The sequence below is a fragment of the Scyliorhinus canicula genome, chromosome 2, assembly GCF_902713615.1.
Source record: "Scyliorhinus canicula chromosome 2, sScyCan1.1, whole genome shotgun sequence".
Taxonomy (NCBI): Eukaryota; Metazoa; Chordata; class Chondrichthyes; order Carcharhiniformes; family Scyliorhinidae; genus Scyliorhinus; species Scyliorhinus canicula.
Genome location: NC_052147.1, coordinates 156,111,422 through 156,135,141, shown reverse-complemented (window position 1 = coordinate 156,135,141; position 23,720 = coordinate 156,111,422). Strand labels below are relative to the sequence as shown.

At 45.2% G+C, this 23,720-nt stretch overlaps 1 protein-coding gene across 1 annotated transcript in view; it reads left to right on the top strand.

Annotated features, from left to right (window-relative positions):
- hdac4 (histone deacetylase 4) overlaps positions 1-23,720 on the top strand; it is a 699,895-nt gene that overhangs the window by 50,902 nt on the left and 625,273 nt on the right. Inside the window, 1 exon segment of the mRNA XM_038788077.1 lies at positions 5,110-5,328. Within this exon segment, the coding sequence (XP_038644005.1) occupies positions 5,304-5,328 (25 nt within the window). The 5' untranslated portion in view covers positions 5,110-5,303.

Sequence of the window (23,720 nt, the reverse complement as noted above, 5' to 3'; positions counted from 1 at the left end):
GTGGTGGCAAACAGTATACCGTTGAGAGGGAGTTGCTCTGGAAGTCCTCAGCATCTATTCTGGATCCCACGAGGTCTCATGGCTTCAGGTGAAACATGAGCAAGGAAATTTCCTGTTGATTATCATGTATTGTTCCGCCGCCCCCCCCAGATAACAGATGAATTGATACTCCTCCATGTTGAACACCATGTGGAGGAAGCACTGAGGGTCGTAAGGGTGCAACATGCATTCTGGATGATGGACTTCAATGTCCACCAACAAGAGTGGATTGGTGGTTCCACCACAGATCAAGCGGTCTGGATCCTAAAGACAAAGCTGCTGGACTGGGATTGTGACGGGGGTGAGGTAAAACCACCCTCATCCTCACCAACATCCAACCTGCCTGCCCCAGCTGCATCTTTCAAATGCTGTATCAGTAGGAGTGACCACCTCACCGACCTTGTGGAGACGAAGTTCCGTCTTCACATTCAGGATACCCTCCATCGTGTTTGGCACTGCCACCATGCTAAATAGGATAGGCTTCGAACAGATCCAGCAGTTCAAAACTGCGAATCCTTGAGGCTCTTGAGGGCCTTCAGCACCAGAATTGTATTAAACTACAATCTGTAACCTCATGACCGGGCATATTCCCCACTCTGCTATTACCACCAAGCCAGGGGATTAACCCTGGTTCAATAAAGAGTGCAGGAGAGCATGCCAAGAACAACATGAGGCATACCGGAAAATATGGTGTCAACCTGGTGACGCTACAACACAGGACTACTTGAGTGCCAAACAGCATAAGCAGCAAGTTATAGACAGCTCAGCAATCCCACAACCATCAAATCAGATCTAAGATCTAAGGTTATGTTGCAACTGTATAAGGTGTTAGTGCGGCCACACCTGGAGTATTGTGTTCAGTTTTGGTCTCCTTACTTGAGAAAGGACGTACTGGCGCTGGAGGGTGTGCAGAGGAGATTCACTAGGTTAATCCCAGAGCTGAAGGGGTTGGATTATGAGAAGAGGTTGAGTAGACTGGGACTGTACTCGTTGGAATTTAGAAGGATGAGGGGGGATCTTATAGAAACATTTAAAATTATGAAGGGAATAGATAGGATAGATGCGGGCAGGTTGTTTCCACTGGCGGGTGACAGCAGAACTAGGGGGCATAGCCTCAAAATAAGGGGAAGTAGATTTAGGACTGGGTTTAGGAGGAACTTCTTCACCCAAAGGGTTGTGAATCTATGGAATTCCTTGCCCAGTGAAGCAGTTGAGGCTCCTTCATTACATGTTTTTAAGGTAAAGGTAGATAGTTTTTTGAAGAATAAAGGGATTAAGGGTTATGGTGTTCGGGCCGGAAAGTGGAGCTGAGTCCACAAAAGATCAGCCATGATCTAATTGAATGGCGGAGCAGGCTCGAGGGGCCAGATGGCCTACTCCTGCTCCTAGTTCTTATGTTCTTATGTTCTTAAGTTCTGCAGTTCTGCCACATCCAGTCGTGAATGGTGATGGACAATTGAACCACTTATTGTGGGAGGAGGCTCCACAAATATCCCTGTCTTGATGATGGAGGAGCCTAGAACATGAGTGCAAAAGATAGTGTTGAGTGGGTGATCCATCTCTCGCACCTCCCAAGGGTCCCAGCATCACAGATGCCACTCTTCAGCCAATTCAATTCACTCCATTTGATATTAAGAAACATCTGAAGGCACTGGATACTTCAAAGTCATCATTGCAGGGGTTCCTCAGGTTACTGTCCTAGGCCCAACCATCTTCAGCTGCTTCACCAATGACCTTCCACAATAAAGTCAGAAATGAGGATATTAGCTGATGACTGCGCATTATTCAGTATCATTTCCGACTCCTCGGGTACTGAAGCACCATGTTAAAGCATCTGGTAGGCAATGGAAATTCTGTTTTTTTTCCCCACAGTATCTTTTTATCTTTGCTCCCTTGAAACAAGGAGTTAATTTCAGGAGACATCTGTCAGTGCCATCTAATATATAACAAAGATTTAATGACTTTTTCTTGGCTTCCCTTTGCTTATATGGGATGGTTATTTAAATAGTGAATATTCCAGACTTTGGGTTGCAATGCTATCGGTATTGATTTGCTTAGTGATTAACAACCAACAAACGAGTTATACAGCTTCCTCTGACCATTTCTCCAGTCAGCAAATTCTGTCGAAATGCTAATTCTTTTCATTGCTCATAATGAAATGATAAAATAGTTGTTTGTATTTCTTCTCCAACATTTAAAAATGTATTTTAAACTTCTTGAATGATGCAACATTTTAAGATCTGCTTTACACTTTGCTGTTGGAGAAAATAATTAACAGTAATCTTTTTATCACCGGAATTGTGCACGATTTGATATTTCACTTAGTGATGATAAAATGATTTCATCATAACATGATAACCAGCTGGGTGAAAGACAAAGGGACATGTTGAATCTACTAGTCATATGACTGAATTGTTTATCCTTTGTACTTCTTTGGGCAGCTCTTTTGCATTATCATGTGAACTTGTTACAGGGTGTAGTTCAGTGCTTTTGTTGTCTGGTTGTACCATTATATAATTGTTTCAGATTCTTCACTGTGTTTTAATTTATCCCAATACAACAGTTTTAAGACGTACAAATTTGCAATTGCAGATGAATTGGAATTATAAATATTAAATTTAAATCTCCTTTTGGTTCATTAATTTTCTGTTGGAAAATTGAAACCAGAAGAAAACACCTTTTTAACGTTGTCATTCTTTGTTACAATGTTGTATTGTAGTGTTTTACCTTTTTTTAGTAAAATGTTTTTTATTGGGTTTTTGAATACAGTACATTTACAGTTATGTACGCAGAATGGAATATATTTTAAAAACTGGTCGGATATTGTACACCAGCTCAGAAACAGCGACTCTGTACAGTTGGCAATATTATGTTTAACAAGTAAATAGACACATGTTTGTGGGGGAGGGGGGCGAAAATTGGGGAGGTATATATACGTTTGGTTGCCGGAGAAACAATTATAGTAGTTGCGTCCAACACAAGAGAGGGCAATACAAGAATGGTGTTGGTGTTGTTACTTGCTGCAGTGTTTTACTTAACGGATTTGGACTCGAGCAAACCCAGGCCCTTTTGCATTTTGCTCATGATGAAATTAAGTGGGACTGGTTTTATTCAGTCACCGAAGTTTTCAGGAACAACAACTTGCATTTATATAGCCTCTTTAATGTAGCAAAATGTCCCAAGGTGCTTCACAGCAGTGTTGTTACAAAACGATTGACACTGAGCCATGCAAAAAGGAGACTTGCAATTATGTAGCAGATCTAATGCCCCAAAGCCCTTTACCACCAATTAAGTACTTCTGAAATGTGATTACTGTCCTAATGTAGGAAACACGACAGCCTAATTATTCCACAGCAAGTACCGTGAACAGATTTTAAATATTAGGGACGTTGATTCAGGGACATTGGGGATAAGCTTTTTTTCATAATAAAGTGATGCAATCTTTTCCATTTGAATGAGCAGATGGGGCTTTGGTTTAATGTCTTGTCTGAATAACAGTACCTTCAAATGTTTGGCATTCCCTCTGTACTGTGCAGGACTGTCAGCATGAACTTTCATGCTCAATTCTCTGACATGGGACTTGGACCAACAATCTTCTGACTCAAGGTCAAGAGTGCAATCAATTGAACCAAGGAGACATTAAGAAAGGTGACTAAAATTTGGTCAAAGAAGTAGGTTTTAAGAAGCATTCCACAGAGGGTAGAACATAGAACATACAGTGTAGAAGGAGGCCATTCGATCCATCAGATTGAATTTTACATTGACTTTGAAGAAAAGAATAGGTCCAAGATTAATATTTTAAACTTAAATAAAGGCAATTAGGAGGGCATGAAAGTAGAGCAAGCTAAAGTGAACTGGCAAATGTGCTTAAGGAATAGATCAACAGAGGTTCAATGGCAGACATTAAAGGGGATATTTCAGAATACACTGAATAGATACATCCCAATGAGAAAGAAACTTCCACGGGCAGGACCCGCCATCCGTGGTTAACTACCGCGGTTAGCTAAAAAAGTTAAAGATACTATGAAACTTAAAAGGAAAAGCAAATAATTGTGCAAAGTTTAGTAGCAGGTCAGAAAATTGGGCAGAATATTAAAAAAGGCAAACAATAATTAAAAGATAGAAGAGGGGGAGAAAAAATAAGAATATGAGAGAAAGTTAGCTAGAAAAATAAAGATAGAGATATTTGAAAAAGCAACGTTAACAACAGGTTGGCACGGCGGCACAGTATAACCTGCTGCTCGCTCTTTCATTCCTGAAATGCAGATTTGCCGCTCAATTTGGTTCAATAGATGTTAATTGATTCCCAGAATGATAACATTGGCAAAGGACTGGAGCCAGGGTGGTTTATAGTCATCATTTGAATCTTTAAAACATTTTTTAGACTACCCAATTCTTTTTTTCCCCAATAACGAGGCAATTTAGCATAGCCAATCCACCTACCCTGCACATCTTTTTGGGTTGTGGGGGTGAGGCTCACGCAGACACTGGGAGAATGTGAAAGCTGCACATGAACGGTGACCCCCCCCAGGGCCGGACATTTGAATCTTAAATTACAAGATTGTTTTATCATTTATGATCGATTTATATGTTTTCTTTTTCCATCTTTCCTTTGTCAGGTACTCTAAACGGTTAGGAAGGAAATCCCAGACTGTAGAACTGTAGCAGTGAATTATCAATGATGGTGCGATTAAAAATTAGGTATAAGGTGGAGGAGCGCAAAGATTCCTGGTTGTAGGGCCACAGGAGATCGCAGAGATGAGGAGGAACAAAACCAGTTACTGATGTTCCCAAATTATAAGTTATTTGGTCTACACTTTTGCTTGCATATATCAGTACACTACATATTAATTTTAGCAGTAACATTTCTTGCAGTGAGATTATGAAGAATTCAGGGAAGGCTGAACGTTTCTGTCACTGAATAATAAAGCACAGTTTGGTTTTGTTTCTTGTGTTTATTGAATTTATTTTGTATTAATCAGCTTAAAATACCCAAAATGTATTGGACCGTTTTTGCAGATTCAAAAGTCCTTTTCTGATCATAAATAACCAAAATGTCTTTGCCAACAGGTTGGCAGTGCAGTGAACAAAAGACAAAAGAAAATATTACCTTGGCTGCAGAAGAGGATGCGTAACCAACCAAGACTGTATTAATATACCAAGTTTGTATGTATTCCTGGAGTGTTGGAGTTCCTGGGGGCTGTCCTTTTACTTGTTGGGAAAATTTGACCTCTTACCATTTGCTGCGACAGTGGGCTGCCTAAATGATGACCTCACAAAGCCATTCAGGTAAGCCATTTTCAATATCTATCTTGTGCTGTGTGATGCTAAAATTAAAACAGTAATATAATAGCACCCCTGGGATCATGCAATTTAATATGGGGATGAAACTATACAAAGTTCCTGCTCCACCATCCACCCATCTAGTCATGCATAGTGTAGGCTTCCTGCTTCTGATTAGTATCTAGTGACTCCTGTTGAAAGCGCGTGGATCTTCTGAGAGGACAGATTTGGTCTTGATTGTGATATCTGTTTACTGGGCTTGAACAGATAATTTATAAGATTGTTGGCAATTGTGGAGGCTTAACCCAACCTGAGACTGCACCGTCATAGAGGAGGGGAGGAAACTGTCAAAAGTAAATTCTGCATGGTATAATGTTGCTTTCTAAATAGTATAATTTGAGTTTAAAACTTATACATCAGACCTATTTCCATAATATTGTGCCTATTTCTAAAAAGAGGGATTCATTACTGTAGCAAACAATCCATAATGCATATTCAGAAGATGTTGTGGTTTCTTGGAGTGTGCCCTACAATTAGAGTTGTGCCAGATGTTGCTCAGTAAATTTGCTATGACCATTAATGTCTTAACTGTCCTTATAGCAGATGTTAAGCTTTATTACCAACTAGGTAAACATTGATCGCACAAGATCTCTGACTGCTGAATTGCACGATGTGGGGGATTCCCATGTAATCTCAAAAGTAATTAAAGGCTTTTAACCATGTTGGAGAAAGAAAATAAATAACTAGCATTTATTTCGGTAGCAATGGTTTCATTGTCTGATTTCATGTTGATTGTATTTTCTAACTTGATTGGTTTTCGATAAGTTTCAAACTTTCTGTTGACTGGAATACTCAATGTAATTTAGCAAATGATAGAACTAAAATAGATATTTTGGGGAAAGGCAGTAGAGAAAACCTGTATCTTGATTCTAATCTTTTGGCTGTAATCTACATAATCAGGCATGAAGGTGTGCATCAGACCAGGGGTTATCCTTGATTGACTGCTCTATGCAGTGATTGCATATGTGAAAGCAGGAATATTTGCAGGATGCCTTGTCCTTATGCCATCCATTAGGCTTGACCATCCATTAGGCTTACAAAACAACCATTGCATTTGTTTTTTACTTTGTTGAAAAGATAGTGTTCAGGTCAGTATGGCTGAGCATTTCTGGAAAAATAATGGTGTGTTAGTCAGCGCTTTATTATTATACAAATAGTCCAGCAAGTTGAGGGGTTTCAGAGATGCACTTCTCCAGATCTTGGTGGTTGAGGTAGAAACTGTATCCTGCTCTTAACTTCTGCATTATTTTTAATGACATGCTGAGTTTGCACATCAATTGCCCATTAGTGGGTGCCTGGAACTCGCTGCCGGAGGATGTGGCGGAAGCAGAGACGATAGTGACATTTAAGGGGCATCTTGACAAATACGTGAATAGGATGGGAATAGGGATACGGACCCCGCAAGTGCTGAAGATTTTAGTTTAAACGGGCAGCATGGTCGGCACAGGCTTGGAGGACTGAAGGGCCTGTTCCTGTGCTGTACTTTTCTTTGTTCTTTGTTAAAGTTTAGCAGAATGTTAAGGCAGTACCTTATTTTTTTTAACAACCTGATAATTGTTCATATGCCAATTAACCTCTATTTCAGAAAGAGATCAAATTATATTGTATAATCTCATTCTTGTATGTCATCAATTTAGAGATTTAAAAAGATTACATTTTAATCTTATACTTGCTTCCTTTCAGTCTCTCTCTCCTTTCAGCACAGTCTTTTCCACTTTATTTCCCCTACGCCCTCATTTGACTCTATTTTACTTTATTTTTGTTTATCAATTCTGAAGTCACTTTGGTTAATGAGATCTACTTGGTTCTGCTGTTCCCTAAGGTTCCGCATGCCCGTCCCCATCTCACAAATGACACACCAAGAGATGCGCCACTTAAGCAAGGTTTTGGCACATTGCCTTTTGTAGAGCCATGGAGGCTTGGCCAAGGACAAAGGTATGGGCAAAACTGTGGCAAATGTGTGATCATGCACTTTTGAGGCTAAAAAGGATAGCAGAATGCTTTCTCAATAATGGAAGCTGGAAAATCTTGGGGGTCAAAAGTTAAATTGTAATGAGATTACACAAATTAGGATTGTATTACCTGGAATTTAGACGGTTCAGGAATAATTTGATCAAAGTTTTCAAGAAATTGGGGAAACAGAGTTTCTCTCTTTCCAGCCTATTTTGCTGGTTGATTTGATTTGATTTATTTATTGTCACATGTACCGAAGAACAGTGAAAAGTATTTTTTTGTAGCCAAGGAACACAGTAGACAAAAAAAAGTAGATAGTTACCATGAATGCGAGAAAGAATACAGTACATCGACAAATAAGTAATTAGTTACAGTATGGAACAAAGGCAAAATAACAAAGCTAATACGACATAAGCAAGAGCAGCACACAGTGTTGTGAACTGTGTTACAGGGTAAAGATCAGTTCGAGGGAGAGTCGCTGAGGAGTCATAACTGTGGGGAAGAAGCTGTTCTTAAGTCTGGATGTACAGGTCTTCAGACTTCTGTATCTTCTGTCTGATGGAAGGGTCTGGAAGATTGAAAAGCATGGGTGCGAGGGTTAGAATCATAGAATTTAAAGTGCAGAAGGAGGCCATTCGGCCCATCGAGTCTGCACTGGCCCTTGGAAAGAGCACCCTCCCCAAGCCCACACCTCCACCCTATCACTGTAACCCAGTAACCTCACCCCACCTTTTTGGACACTAACGGCAATTTATCATGGCCAATCTATCTAACGTGCACATCTTTGAACTGTGGGAGGAAACCGGAGCACCCGGAGGAAACCCATGCAGACACAGGGAGAATGTGCAGACTCCATGTAGACAGTTTAGGAGTTGGGGGCAGAGTCTAAAAATAAGAGCCAAATCGTTCAGGTGTGAAATCAGGAAACACTTCACACAAAGGTGATAAGTTTGGAAGTCTCTTCTGCAAATGGCAATTGAGGCTAGATCTATTGTTAATTTCAAATCTGAGATTGATTACATTTTTGTTATCTAAGGGTGGGCAAAGACAAGTATTTGGAGTTGGGATGTAGATCATCCATGATCGCATGATTTGTTTTCTACTGCAAATAATCTTAAACTCCTCTCCCTTCACCCTTGCCTCTAACGGAGACAGTCCAATCAGCTGACTCGCCACGTCCTCCTTCCACTTGCGCCCACCTGGTCATACTACTGTTAATACATGCCCTGGCCCCGAACTCTCCTCTTTCTCTAGTTTCTCTCCTATCTCTCCTCATGCCTCTAAGTTCAACTTGTCCATGAGACCTATCTCATTTCTTTGATTCTATTCCTGCGAAACTGTCTTTTCAGGTGTTGTCCTTTTCCTTCAAACCTACCATCATCACCCCTCTTCTTCAGATTTTTTTGAGATTTAGATTTATTTACACATACACTATGCATACATAGGACATACGATAAATACACAATGTAAATACGTAGACATAGACATTCTCAAACCCAAACTATCTCCTTGAAAACTACCGTCCTGCTTCCAAACCTCCCTTTCTTCTCCAAAGCCTTTGAATATGTTGTTGCTTCCCAAATCCGCTCCCATCTTTTCTGGAACTCCAGGTTTGAATTCCTCCAGTCAGGTTTCCACCACTGCCATAGTAACAAAATAGCTCTTATCAAATTCACAAATGATATCCTGTGTGACGATGACAAAGATAAATATTCCCTCCTTGTCCTCTTTAAGCTGTCAGCAGTGTTTGACATAGTGACCACACCATCCTCCTCTGAACGAATTTCCACTGTCATCCAGCTGGGTGGGACTGCTCTCAGCTGCTCTTGATGAGGCAGTGACATAGTGATAAGGTCACTGTACCAGTGATCCAGAGGTTCAGGCACATGCCCTGGAATTGGGTTCAAATCCCTCCATGGCAGCTGGTGGAATTTAAATTAATAAAATCTGGGTTATAAAGCTAGCCTCAGTAATGGTGACGTTGAAACGATCATTTGTTGTCATAAAAATCCATCTGGTTCACTCATGTATTTTAGGGAAGGGAATCTGCCATCCTTGCATGGTCTGGCCTACATGTGACATGAGGCCCACAGCAAAGTGTTTAACTCTTGCGTGCAGTTCTGATCGCCGCATTACCAGAAGGATGTGGATGCCTTTGAGAGGGTGCAGAGGAGGTTCACCAGGATGTTGCCTGGTATGGTGGGTGCTAGCTATGAAGAAAGGTTGAGTAGATTAGGATTGTTTTCGTTGGAAAGACGGAGGTTGAGGGGGGACCTGATTGAGGTCTACAAAATTGAGAGGTATGGACAGGGTGGATAGCAACAAGCTTTTCCCAAGAGTGGGGGTGTCAGTTACAAGGGGGTCACGATTTCAAGGTGAGAGGGGGAAAGTTTAAGGGAGATGTGCGTGGAAAGTTTTTTACGCAGAGGGTGGTGGGTGCCTGGAACGCTTTACCAGCAGAGGTGGTAGAGGCAGGCACGATAGCATCATTTAAGAAGCATCTAGACAGGTATATGAATGGGCGGGAACAGAGGGAAGTAGACCTTGGAAAATAGGAGACAGGTTTAGATAAAGGATCTGGATAGGCGCAGGCTGGGAGAGCCGAAGGGCCTGTTCCTGTGCTGTAATTTTCTTTGTTCTTTGTTCTTAATTGCTCTCTGAAATGACCAAGCAAGCCACCAATTTCAAGGTAATTAGGTATGGACAACAATTGTTGGCCCTGCCAGCGACCCACAACCTATCAAAGAATAAAAAAGAAAACCTGGTTCCATTCTTTCCTAATTGGAGCCAGAGAATCATTTGCAATGCCTTGTCTTGCTGCTCCTACACAATTGCCTTTTCCTTTTAAAAAAAATATTTTAATTAAGATTTTCCATTTACAATAGATTTTATAATGAAGCCATCATCACAAACAGCGGACGTAACACAGAATAACAAAAGAAAAGCACAACCACCCATATGCACCTCACCCACAAAAGAAGGGAAAAATAAAACCCAGCCCCCCACCCACTAAACCCTCCCCCTTTAGAAAACCCTAAAGTGGGCAATGAATGGCTGCCATCTGGGGTAGATCCCCTCAGCCGACCCCCTAACTGTGTACTTGACTTTCTCCAAGTACAAGAATTCCATTAGAACAGTCAACCATACGAGGCACTGGGCAGAGTAGTGGACCTCCACACCAGAACTCTCCTCCGGGCAATCAACACGCCAAAGGCAAAGACGCCTGTCTTCACCCCCGTATGCAGCCCTGGTGAATCCAACACCCTGAAGATGGCCACGAAAGGGCAAGGCTCAAGATCAATATTCAGAATTGCTAACATGGTGCTAAATAAGTAGATCCAAAAGCGTACCAATTTTTGTGAGATTCTCCCCCCACCCCCCACTCAGCCGAGTTCGCCGAAAGTCCAAACTTCACCACTGTCCCTTCTCAAGCCCCTTCCCACCCCACACCCCAAACGTGGCATCAAGCCTCAATGGCTCAAGTAAATGATCAACACAAATTAGGTGCCAACCTAGATATGGATCCAAGCTTAAAGTGCTGCTGAATTGTCTATATATCCCAGGAGTGGAAACAATCACCAGGTTTGAAGAGTGCCATGTCGTAGAAAACGGGAGCAAGGCCATCACCAGTGTCACCAAACTAGATCCCCTACCCGACCTTGCCACCATCTGTCCCCATACGGAACTTGGAACAATGCACCACCCCTGCACCTTCTCAACATTGGCCCCCCAATAATAAAAAGGCAAATTGTGCAATGCTAGGCCCTCTGACTGTCTATTCTTTTGAAGAACTGTCCTGCAAATCCTCTGGGCCCTGCCTACCCATATAAAGGACGACATCAGCCTATTAACCTTAACAAAAAAAGATTTGTGGATAAAAACAGGAAGACATTAAAAAGAAAAAAAACATGGGAGAATATTCATTTTGATGGACTGGATACTGCCAGGCAGGACAAGGGAAAACAGCCCCACTTCTGCAAATCGGACTTTACTCACCAGACTCGCGTCGATCAATTTATGGAGCTGGACCCAATTGTGGGCCATCCGGACACCCAGATACCGGAAGCTAGATCTGGCAAGGTGAAAAGGCAACACCCCCAAATTGACTCCCTTCCCCAGGGGATTAACTGGAAAGTATTTTCTCTTTTCCAGATTCAACTTGTATCCCGAAGAGGAGCCAAAGCTCCTCAGTAGCTTCATTATTTAACCCGCAGTGTGATTGGGTCTGTAATTTTATCCCCTTCCCCTTAACCAAAGCTCTTCTAGCAATGGCTAAAGCAAATAGTAGAGGGGACATCGGACACCCTTGTCTTGTCCCCCTATTCAATAATAAGTACTCCGAGTTCAAGGCATTTGTATGAACATTAGCTGAGGGGGCCTTATACAATAACTGTACCCATGAAATAAACTTTGCCCGAGACTGAACCTCTCCATGACTTCAAAAGAGTATCTCCGCCCTATCTTTTCTCGGCATCCAATGACACAATCAACTCTGGCATGGGCCCAATGGAAGAGGAGAGAACAATATTCAACAGCCATCAAATATTGACTGACAATTGCCAACCCTTTTATAAAAAAAAAAGCCTCTCTGATTCTCCACAGTCTCCCCAGGGTTCCAACCCTTCGACACCAACACGTAGCCAGTATTTTGGCGTCAGCATTCAATAGTGAGTTAGGCTGGTGTGACTTACACTCTGTGGGGTCCTTATCCATTTTTACTTGAAGAAAAAGTGAAACCTGCGAAAGTGTAGCGGGCAAAGACCCCCACGACAAGGCATATTAAATATGTACACCAGCAATGGGATCAATTTATCCACAAACTTCTTGTAAAATTTGACAAGAACCCCACTGGGGCCGGGAGCTTCACCTGTCTGAATCTGCGCAATACCTATCAAAATCTCCTCGGGCCTAACGGGGCCTTCAACTCTTTCCATCTCTCAACTCCCACCAGTGGAAAAGTCAATCCATCTAAAAAATGTCCACATGTCCAACTCCCCCACTGGAGGCTCCAACCTACAGAGACCCTTGTAGAAAGCCTCAAACGCAGCATTGACTTTATCCGGGGTGGAAGCAAATCTGTCTTCCAAATCCTTAATTTGAATAATTTCCCGAGATGCCACCTCAAGAGATGGACTAAAAGGTGGCTGGCCTTCTCTCCATATTGATTGAACAAAACTCCCTCTAATTCTACCAGTGAGCCAGAGAAGACACAGCTAAGAGTGAATTTGGGATAATTGAAGCTAGGTGGGAATTCGAAGCTTTGGGGGGGAGGAGGCGCTTTTTATCCTTGGTAAGTGACTGGTAAGTAGTTTTTGTTTTTTTTTTTAATTTTCATTGGTATATTTATTTTTTTCTTCTTTTTTTTGGAATTGTAGTTGTATAAGTTAACCGAAGGTTTAAGACATGGCAGGAGAACCCAGACCCGTGTCATGCTCCTCATGTGCGATGTGGGAGCTCAGGGACACGTCCACTGTCCTTGGCTCCTTCACGCGCAAGAAGTGTGTCCAGTTGCAGCTCCTGTTAGACCACTTGACGGCCCTGGAGCTGCGGATAGACTCACTTTGGAGCATCCGCGATGCTGGGGACGTCGTGGATAGCATGTTTAGTGAGTTGATCACACCGCAGGTGAAAGTTACTGAGGGCGATAGAAAATGGGTGACCAAAAGACAGAGCAAGAGTAGGAAGGCAGTGCAGGTGTCCCCTGCGGTCATCTCCCTGCAAAACAGATATACCGCTTTGGATACTGTTGAGGGAGATGGCTCACCAGGGGAAGGCAGCAGCAGCCAGGTTCATGGCACCGTGGCTGGCTCTGCTGCACAGCAGGGCAGGAAGAAGAATGGCAGGGCTATAGTGATAGGGGACTCAATTGTAAGGGGAATAGACAGGCGGTTCTGCGGATGCAATAGAGACTCCAGGATGGTATGTTGCCTCCCTGGTGCAAGGGTCAAGGATGCCTCGGAGCGGCTGCAGGACATTCTGGGGGGTGGGGGGGGGGGGGGGGGGGGGGTGAACAGCCAGCTGTCGTGGTGCACATAGGCACCAACGATATAAGTAAAAAACGGGACGAGGTCCTACAAGCTGAATTCAGTGAGTTAGGAGTTAAACTAAAAAGTAGGACCTCAACGGTAGTAATCTCAGGATTGCTACCTGTGCCACGAGCTAGTCAGATTAGGAATGCCAGGATAGATAGGATGAATGCGTGGCTCGAGAGATGGTGCAAGAGGGAGGGATTCAAATTCCTGGGGCATTGGAACCAGTTCTGGGGGAGGTGGGACCAGTACAAACCGGACGGTCTGCACCTGGGCAGGACTGGAACCAATGTCCTTGGTGGGGTCGGGGGGGGGGGGGTGTTTGCTAGAGCTGTTCGGGAGAGTTTAAACTAATGTGGCAGGGGGATGGGAACCAATGCAGGAAGTCGGAAGGTAGTAAAACAGGGACAGAAACAAAAGGCAGTAAGGGGGAAAGTGTAAGTCAAAAATCAAAAAGGGCGACAGTACAAGGTATAGTGACTGACGGGAGCTCAGTGAATAGGCCCAGTAATACGAAAAGGAATAAAACGGGAAGTAAAAACGTAAATGGTAAGCGATGCGGCAGGTTTTTACATGAAGATATGGGTTCAACGACAAGGAAAATTAGGAGAAAAGTTAAGAGGAAATATAACTTGGGAAAAGGTTATTGATTGAGGTGTTAAGATTGTGTTCAGTTTTGGTCTCCTTACCTGAGAAAGGACGTATTGGCGCTGGAGGGTGTGCAGAGGAGATTCACTAGGTTAATCCCAGATCTGAAGGGCTTGGATTACGAGGGAAGGTTGAGTAGACTGGGACTGTACGCGTTGGAATTTAGAAGGATGAGGGGGGATCTTATTGAAACATATAAAATTATGAAGGGAATAGATAGGATAGATGCGGGCAGGTTGTTTCCACTGGTGGGTGAAAGCAGAACTAGGGGGCATAGCCTCAAAATAAGGGGAAGTAGATTTAGGGTTGTTTAGGAAAACTTCTTCACCCAAAGGGTTGTGAATCTATGGAATTCCTTGCCCAGTGAAGCAGTTAAGGCATCTTCATTAAATGTTTTTAAGGTAAAGATAGATAGTTTTTGAAGAATAAAGGGATTAAGGGTTATGGTGTTCGGGCCGGAAAGTGGAGCTGAGTCCACAACAGATCAGCCATGATCTCATTGAATGGCGGAGCAGGCCCGAGGGGCCAGATGGCCTACTCCTCCTAGTCTTATGTTCTTATGAATGCCTCAGCTGCCTCACCTTGCCTGTGGACAACAAATCAAACACGTCTGCAGCTTCTTCCTCCTTGCCAGGTGCTCCAGGGTAGGATCATAGAATTTACAGTGCAGACGGAGGCCATTTGGCCCATCGAGTCTGCACCGGCTTTGGAAAGAGCACCCTACTTAAGCCCACGCGTCCACCCTATCCCCGTAACCCAGTAACCCCACCTAACCTTTTTTGGTCACTTAAAAGCAATTTATCATGGCCAATGCACCTAACCTGTACATCTTTGGACTGTGGGAGGAAACATGAGCACCCGGAGGAAACCCACGCAGACACAGGGAGAAGGTGCAGACTCCACACAGACAGTGACCCAAGCGGGAATCGAATGCTGTGAAGCAACTATGCTAACCACTGTGCTATAGGCCTGGCCATGAATACCTGCGGTCCACCTCCAGGATAGCAGTCACCAACTTCTGCCACTCACCTGTCCCTCCCTATCCATATGCACCTTATCTGATATAAACTACACCATCACCATTGATGTTTCCTCAGGATCTGTCCTCTTATTTCTCATCTCCATGTTGGCCCTCAGTGGCATCATCTGAAAATACAAGTGGAATCATCTGAAGATACACTGTTAATTTTCACATATACGCTGATGGCAGACACCCAACTCTACCTCACCAACACCTCTCTCTTGAGCTTCCACTGTTACAAAATGATCAGACTGCTCATCTGACATCCATTGGTGCATGAGCATATATTTTTTGCAGTCGCGTATTGGAGACTGAAGCCGTTATTTTCCCCGCTTCAAACTGTGTTCCTTTGATACTGATGCCATTCCTCCCCTTGGCAACAGTCCAGACTGATCGCAACCTTGGTGTCACATTTGTTCCTGTGATGAGCCTCCAACCCCCTATTCATGCCATCACTTAAATCATCCATTTGACGCCTGTAACATTACCTGACTTTTCCCAGTCTCAACTCATTTGCTGCTGAAACTCTCATCTATGCCTTTGTTACCTCCAGACTCTACTATTCCAATGAAGTCCTGGCCAGACCCACACGTCCTACCCTCTGTAAACTTTCAAAAAAATGTATCTTTATTACAAATGTGTTTAAAAATCTACAACACATAAACAATTCGGGTAACAGGCTTCCCAACAAACAACTATACAGTTTGTACAACTTTTCCCTCTTTTTCACCCCCCTCCCCGTGATGAACAACTCCCCAAACACGAACATCCCGTACCTTGCCTCAAACCCCTCCACTGAACCCCTTAACTCGTATTTTATCTTTTTCAGCCAAAGGAAATCATACAAGTCACCCAGCCAGGCCACTATCCCCGGTGACACTGCTAGGTGCCACTCCAATAAGATTTGTCGCCGGGCAATCAGAGAGGCGAAACCAACAACATCAGCCTTCCTCAGCTCCGGCTTCTCCGAAACATGAAATATCGCTACCAAAGGATCCGACTCCACTTCCTCCCCCACTATCCTTGCAAACACTCCCACCAGAATCTCTCCCAACTTTTCGCAGCCCCAGAACATGTGCGTGTGATTCGCTGGCCCCCATCCACACCTCTAACACTCATCTGCCATCCCCTGGAAGAACCCATTTATTTTTGCCTGAGTCATATGTACCACCTTGAACTGTATCCAGCTCATCCTTGCGCACAAGGAGGGCGCGTTCATCCTTCGCAGTGCCTCACTTCAAACTCTCCAATTTATCTCCCCTCCTAGCTCTCCTTCACCACCCGCTCCCCTCCCTGCATCCCCAGCCACCTGTCTATATCTCCAATTCTTCCTTCCCCTTCCACATTCGGAAGCGGCAGTCGCTCAAGCAGGGTGTACCTCGGCAACCTAGAGAACTCCTTCCAAACTTTCCTTACAAAGCTCCTTACCTGCAGGTACCTGAACTCCTCTCCCCCCCCCCCAACCCCCACCACCACCACCACCACCACCACCTCAAACCCATGATTCTCACACCGACATCCTCTCCATCCTAAAATACCTCCTCAACTGGTTGCAGATCTTCACCGTGGACTGCACCATCGGCTCCCTGTGTGCCTGCTCAACACCACTGGCAACGCTGCCGTCAGCATAGCCCTTAAGCTGGAACCCGTACAAGATTCCTCCTCCATCCTAATCCATTCTACCCCTTTCCTTCCCACCATTACCTCAACCTCTCGTGTTCGTTGACCAATAGTAATGAAGCTGGTTCAGCAAAACCTACCCTTCCTGCTGCCTTTGCCTCAGTAGCAGGGTCCTCCTAACCCGTGGCACCTTACCTTCCCATACAAAGTCCAAAATAGTTGTGTCCAGTTTCTGAAAGAAGGCCTTCGGAACAAAGATCGGGAGTGTCTATAAAATGAACAGGAACCTCAGCAGAATGTTCATCTTTGCCATTTGGACCCTCCCCACCAAAACCAATTGTAACAAATCCCATCTCTTGAGATCCTCCCTGGCCTCCCCCATCACCTTCGTTAAATTCTACTTGTGAAGTACGCCCATTCCCTTGCTACTTGAATCCCCAGGTATCTGAATCTGTCTCTCGCCACCTTGAATGGCATCCCCCCTAAACTGGCTCACCTTCCAAACTCATTCACCGGGAACACTTCACTTTTCCCTACATTCAACTTATACCCCAAGAATGCCCCAAACCTCCCCAACAGGCCCATGATCCTCTCCATGCTCTCCAGCGGGTCTGAAACATGGAGCAGTAGGTCGTCTGCATAGAATGACTCCCAATCCTCCCTCCGTACCCTCATAATCCCCTGCCGTTCTGCCAACTTCCTAAGAGCCATTGCCAGAGGTTCAATAACCAGTGCAAACAGCAGTGGCAATAGCGGGCACCCTGCCTTGTTCCCCTTTGCAAATTGAAGTTCCTGAGCCCATGCCATTAGTCTGCACGCTTGCCCTCGGTACCACATACAGCAAGTGCACCTATGCCACAAACCTTGGCACAAATCCAAACATTCCAAGGGCCTCCAACAGGTACTGCCACTCCACCCTGTCGAAGGTCTTCTCCACGTCCACGGACACCATTACTTTTGGTACCTCGGCTCCCGATGGGGTCATAATTACATTTAACAGTCTCCTTATATTGCCAGAGAGCTGGCTTTACGAAGCCTGTTCGGTCCTCCACAACCACCCTGGGGCCACAACCTTCCATCCTTCCCACCAATAGCTTAGCCAGCACTTTCATGTTTGTGTTCAACAGAGATATGGGCCGAGACGACCCACATTCCACTGGCCCCTTCCCCTTTTGCGGGATTAACGTGATCGCTGCCTGCTTCATCGTCTCCAGCACCTCATTAAACGCCCCAAGAGATGTGGTGCCAGGTCCGTCGCGAACTCCTTACAAAGTTCTGTCGGTTCCGAACCTGATGTATTATTACTGGGCGGCGAATGTGGAGAAGGTATGGAGCTGGGTCAGAGGAGTTGACTCCCAATGGGTCAGAATGGAGGAGAGTTTGGGTAGGGGGTCGGGATTGAAGGCACTAGCGACAGCACCGCTCCCGATGGCCCCGGGGAGATACTCGGGGACTTCTGGTCACCTCATTTTAGGAAGGATGTGGAAGCTTTGGAAAAGGTGCAGAGGAGATTTACCAGGATGTTGCCTGGAATGGAGAGTAGGTCATACGAGGAAAGATTGAGGGTGCTGGGCCTTTTCTCATTGGAACGGAGAAGGATGAGGGGCGACTTGATAGAGGTTTATAAGATGATCAGGGGAATAGATAGAGTAGATAGTCAGAGACTTTTTCCCCGGGTGGAACACACCATTACAAGGGGACATAAATTTAAGATAAATGGTGGAAGATATAGAGGGGATGTCAGAGGTAGGTTCTTTACCCAGAGAGTAGTGGGGGCATGGAATGCACTGCCTGTGGTAGTAGTTGAGTCGGAAAATTTATGGACCTTCAAACGGCTATTGGATAGGTACTTGGATTAGGGTAGAATAAGGGAGTGTAGGTTAACTTCTTAAGGGCAGCACGGTAGCATTGTGGATAGCACAATTGCTTCACAGCTCCAGGGTCCCAAGTTCGATTTCGACTTGGGTCACTGTCTGTGTGGAGTCTGCACATCCTCCCCGTGACTGCGTGGGTTTCCTCCGGGTACTCCGGTTTCCTCCCACAGTCCAAAGATGTGCAGGGTGGATTGGCCATGACAAATTGTCCAAAATTCTATGATTAACCTAGGACAAAAGTTCGGCGCAACATCGTGGGCCGAAGGGCCTGTTCTGTGCTGTATTTCTCTATCTCTATCTATCTCCGGTAGTAATAGCTTTGTTGAGAATTTGGAGGCAGTTTCGACAGCACTTCGGGTTGGGCCAGCGCCAAGGGAAATGCAGATTCGGGGGAACCATAGATTTGAGCCAGGGAAGTGGGATGGAAAATTTCAGAGATTGGAGGAGAAAGGAATTAGGACACTAAAAGATTTGTTTTTTGGGGGTCGTTTTGCGGGTTTGAAGGAGCTGGGAGCGAAGTATGGGCTGGAGTAGCGGGAAATATTTAGATACATGCAGGTTCAAGACTTTGCCAGAAAGGAGATACAGAGCTTCCCAGTAGAGTCGGCTTCCACATTGCTGGAGGAGGTGCTGACGACAGGGGACTGGAGAAGGGGATAGTATCGGCAGTTTACGGGGCTATTTTGGAGGAGGAGAAGGTGCCGCTTGAAGGGATCAAGGCAAGGTGGGAGGAAGAGTTGGGAGAGGGTATGGAGGAGGGGTTTTGGTGTGAGGTACTCTGGAGAGTGAACGCCTCCACCTTGTATGCGAGGTTGGGGCTGATAAAGCTGAAGGTAGTGTATAGAGCACACCTTACAAGGGCTAGGATGAGCCAGCTCTTTGAGGTGGTAGAAGATGTATGTGAACGTTGCGGGGGTGGGGGAACGCAAACCACATTCATATGTTTTGGTCCTGTCCAAAGCTGGAGGATTACTGGAAGGAGGTATTTAGGATAATCTCTAAAGTGGTGCAAGTGAAACTGGACCTGGGCCCTCGGGAGGCCATATTTGAGGCATCGGACTAACCGGGGTTGGAAACTGGCATGGAGATGGATGTTGTAGCCTTCCCCCCATTGATCACCCAAAGGCGGATCCCTTAGGTTGGAGATCAACCTCTCCACCCTGTGACCTGGCGTGGCGGGGGGACCTGCTGGGATTCTTGATGCTTGAAAAGGTCAAATTTGAACTGAGGGGAAGGATGGAGGTGGTCTACAATTCATGGGCATTATTCATTGTGCGCTTTCGAGAATTGGATCAAAGCAAACATTCGGGGAGTTGCTGGGAGGGTTGGGGGAAGAGGGACTGGATGTGTTAATGGTGACTATGGGCGATTCCTGATTCCTTTTTCTCATTTGTTTGTATTAACATGCGGGCTAATGTCTGGGGTTTGGTGGGAGGATGGGATCGTTGTTATTGATATGGGGATTGACATTACATTCGTTACTGATTATTGTTTATTGTTGGGTGTAAATTTGGGGAAAAAATGTGAAAAAGGAGAATAAATTTTTTTAAAAAAATAATAAAATTCCATCAGATATCCATCAGGCCTGGGAGCCTTCCCCGACTTCATACCCTTTATACTGTCCAATATCTCCCTCAACCCTAGGGGCTCCTCTAGCGCCTGCCTCTTTTCTTTCTCCAGCTGAGGAAACTCCAAATCATCTAAAAACCTTCCCCCTTACCCTGTCTGGCCTACATCTGTGACTCCACACCCACAGCAATGTGGTTGACTCTTAATTGCCCCCCTGAAATGGCCCAGCAAACCACTCAGCTCAAGGGAATTTCGGGATCAGCAACAGATAACGGAGAAAGAATCTTTTGTTGATCCCGAGTCATTCTTCGGTATTCCCCACGTGGGTAATAAACCCTCCATTACCAAGCGTCTGCAGTCAAACAGTCGGCCCCTTGTTCAGTGGGGCCCATCTGTAACCTGGCACCTCCGACTGGCTCAAGGGGACCTGTAGTGGATGTTGTCTACATGGACTTCAGTAAGGCTTTTGACAAGGTTCCTCATAGCAGACTGGTACAGAAGGTGAAGTCTCACGGGATCAGAGGTGAGCTGGCAAGATGGATACAAAACTGGCTCGGTCATAGAAGACAGAGGGTAGCAGTGGAAGGGTGAGTTTCTCAATGGAGGGCTGTGACTAGTGGTATTCCGCAGGGATCAGTGCTGGCACCGTTGCTATTTGTAGTATATATACACATTATTTGGAGGAAAATGTAACTGGTCTGATTAGTAAGTTTGCGGACAACACAAAGGTTGGTGGAATTGCGGATAGCGATGAGGACTGTCAGAGAATACAGCAGGATTTAGATCATTTGGAGACTTGGGCGGAGAGATGGCAGATGGAGTTTAATCTGGACAAATGTGAGGTAATGCATTTTGGAAGGTCTAATACAGATGGAAAATATACAGTAAATGGCAGAACCCTTAGGAGTATTGACAGGCAGAGGAATCTGGTTGTACAGATACATAGGTCACTGAAATGGCTCCGCAGGTGGAGAAGGTAGTCAAGAAGGCATACACCATCCTTGCCTTCATCTGCCAGGGCACACAGTATTAATATTGGAAAGTCATGTTGCAACTGTACAGAAACTTAATTAGGCCATACCTGGAGTATAGTGTTCAATTCTGGTCACCACACTGCCAGAAGGATGTGGAGGCTTTGGAGAGTGTGCAGAAGAGGTTTAACAGGATGTTGGATTGGATTGGATTGGATTTGTTTATTGTCACGTGTACCGAGGTACAGTGAAAAGTATTTTTCTGCAAGCAGCTCAACAGATAATTCAGTACATGGAATAAAAGGGAATTAAACAAAATTCAAGAAAATACATAATAGGGCAACACAAGATATACAATGTAAAAAATCACTTATTGTCACGAGTAGGCTTCAATGAAGTTACTGTGAAAAGCCCCTAGTCGCCACATTCCGGCGCCTGTTCGGGGAGGCTGTTATGGGAATCGAACCGTGCTGCTGGCCTGCCTTGGTCTGCTTTCAAAGCCAGCGATTTAGCCCAGTGTGCTAAACAGCCCCTGTGTCTGGTATGGAGGACATTAGCTATGAGGAGAGGTTGAATAAACTTGGTTTGTTCTCACTGGTCCGACGGAGGTTGACGGGCAAGCTGATAGAAGTCTACAAAGTTATGGGGCAGGGACAGAATGGATAGTCAGGAGCTTTTCCCAGAGTGGAAAAGTCAATTACTAGGGAACATAGGTTTAAGGTGTGAGGGGCAGACTTTAGAAGAGATGCACGAGGGAAGTTTTTCACAAAGAGGGTAGTGGGTGCCTGGAACTCGCTGCTGGAGGAGGTGGTGGAAGCAGGAGCGATAGTGACGTTTCAGGGGCATCTTGACAAATACATGAATAGGATGGAAATAAAGGGATACGGACCCCGGAAGTGGAGAAAGTTTTAGTTTTGACAGGCAGCATAGAGGGCGCAGACTTGGAGGGCCGAAGGGCCTGTTCCTGTGCTGTACATTTCTTTATATCTTATCCATTTCGCCTTCTTCACTCCCTTGGGTCTGCCCTGTACAACTCCTTACAATAATCCCTGAACGCTTCATTTATCTTCCCCCAGCTCCGACACCACATCCATATTTCCCTGGATGCGGCCTGCCTCCGTAAGTGGTGCACTAGCATTCGACTCGCCTTTTCCCCATATTCGTACTGCACCCCTTTTGCCTACGCGGCTGTCCTACCACCCTCTCCGTTGTCAGCTTATCTAATCATCCATGTGATTTGTTTTTTTCCTCCTCTCCAATTCCCCCGAGTGGGCATCCTTTAGATAGGGAGTACTCTGTGGTGTACTCCCTATCTACCTCCGATATCTTGTTCATGAGCCAGTCATATTCCTCCCTCCGTTTCCTATCCGCATGAGCCTTGAACGAGATAATCTCCCCCTGGACCATTGCTTTTAATGCTTCCCAAAAGGAGGCCGCCGACACCTCCCCGTTCTGGTTCAACTCCACATAATCTTTAATCACCGACCGCACCTTGTCACAAAAGCCTCTATCTGCCAATAACCCCGAATCAAGCCTCTGCTCCAATCCCGATCTGAACCGAATCTCCAGCCAATGCGGCGCATGGTCCGAAATTACTATCCCTGCTTGATCTTCCCCCTCCGCCCAACCAAAATCTCCCGGCTCACCACAAAAAAGTCCATTCTGGAATACATGCTATAGACATGTGGGGGGAAAAATGAATTGCCTTCCCCCTGGGTTCGTGAAATGCCACACGTCCACCATACTCACCTTTTCCATCGTGGACAGCACGGTAGCACAATGGTTAGCACAGTTGCTTCACAGCTCCAGGGTCCCAGGTTCAATTCCCAGCTTGGGTCACTGTCTGTGCGGAGTCTGCACATTCTCCCCGTGTCTGCATGGGTTTCCTCCGGATGCTCCGGTTTCCTCCCACAGTCCAAAGATGTGCAGGTTAGATGGATTGGCCATGTTAAATTGCCCTTGGGTTAGGTGGGGTTACTGGTTTACAGGGATAGGGTGGAGGTGAGGGCGGAGGGGAGGGCTTAAGTGGGGAGCTCTTTCCAAGAGCCGGTGCAGACCCGATGGGCCAATTGGCCTCATTCTGCACTGTAAATTCTATGATCTATAAACCCACCCAACTCCTTTGTCATAAGTACCCAACCCATCGACCTGGGTATTGACCTATCCACCCTCGGCTCTAGGACACAGTTAAAATCTCCTCCCATAATCAACTGGTGAGTGGCCGAGTTGGGTATTGCTGCCTGCAACCCCCTCATAAAACCTTATCGTCCCAATTCGGTGCATACACAGTCACCAGCACCACTGGTGTCCTTTCTAATACCCCACTCACAATCACACATCTCCCACCTGGGTCCCTCACTTCCTTTCTTACTCATTAAAATTGCCACTCCCCGCAACTTTGAATCAAACCCCGAGTGGGGAAACCTGACCAACCCATCCCTTCCTTAGTCTAACCTGGTCCTTCTCACAGAGGTGATGAGGTCTCCTGCAGAAAGACCACCTCCGCTTTTAAGCTCCTGAAGTGCACACAAACCTGAGATCTTTTAGCTGGTCCACGTTATCAGCCTCACCGGAGGCTTACGCCTCTATTTCTCTCTAGCGTCTGTTATCCTCCCCTATTAGCTGTAGCCCCGTTAATTCCACCCTGTAGTTG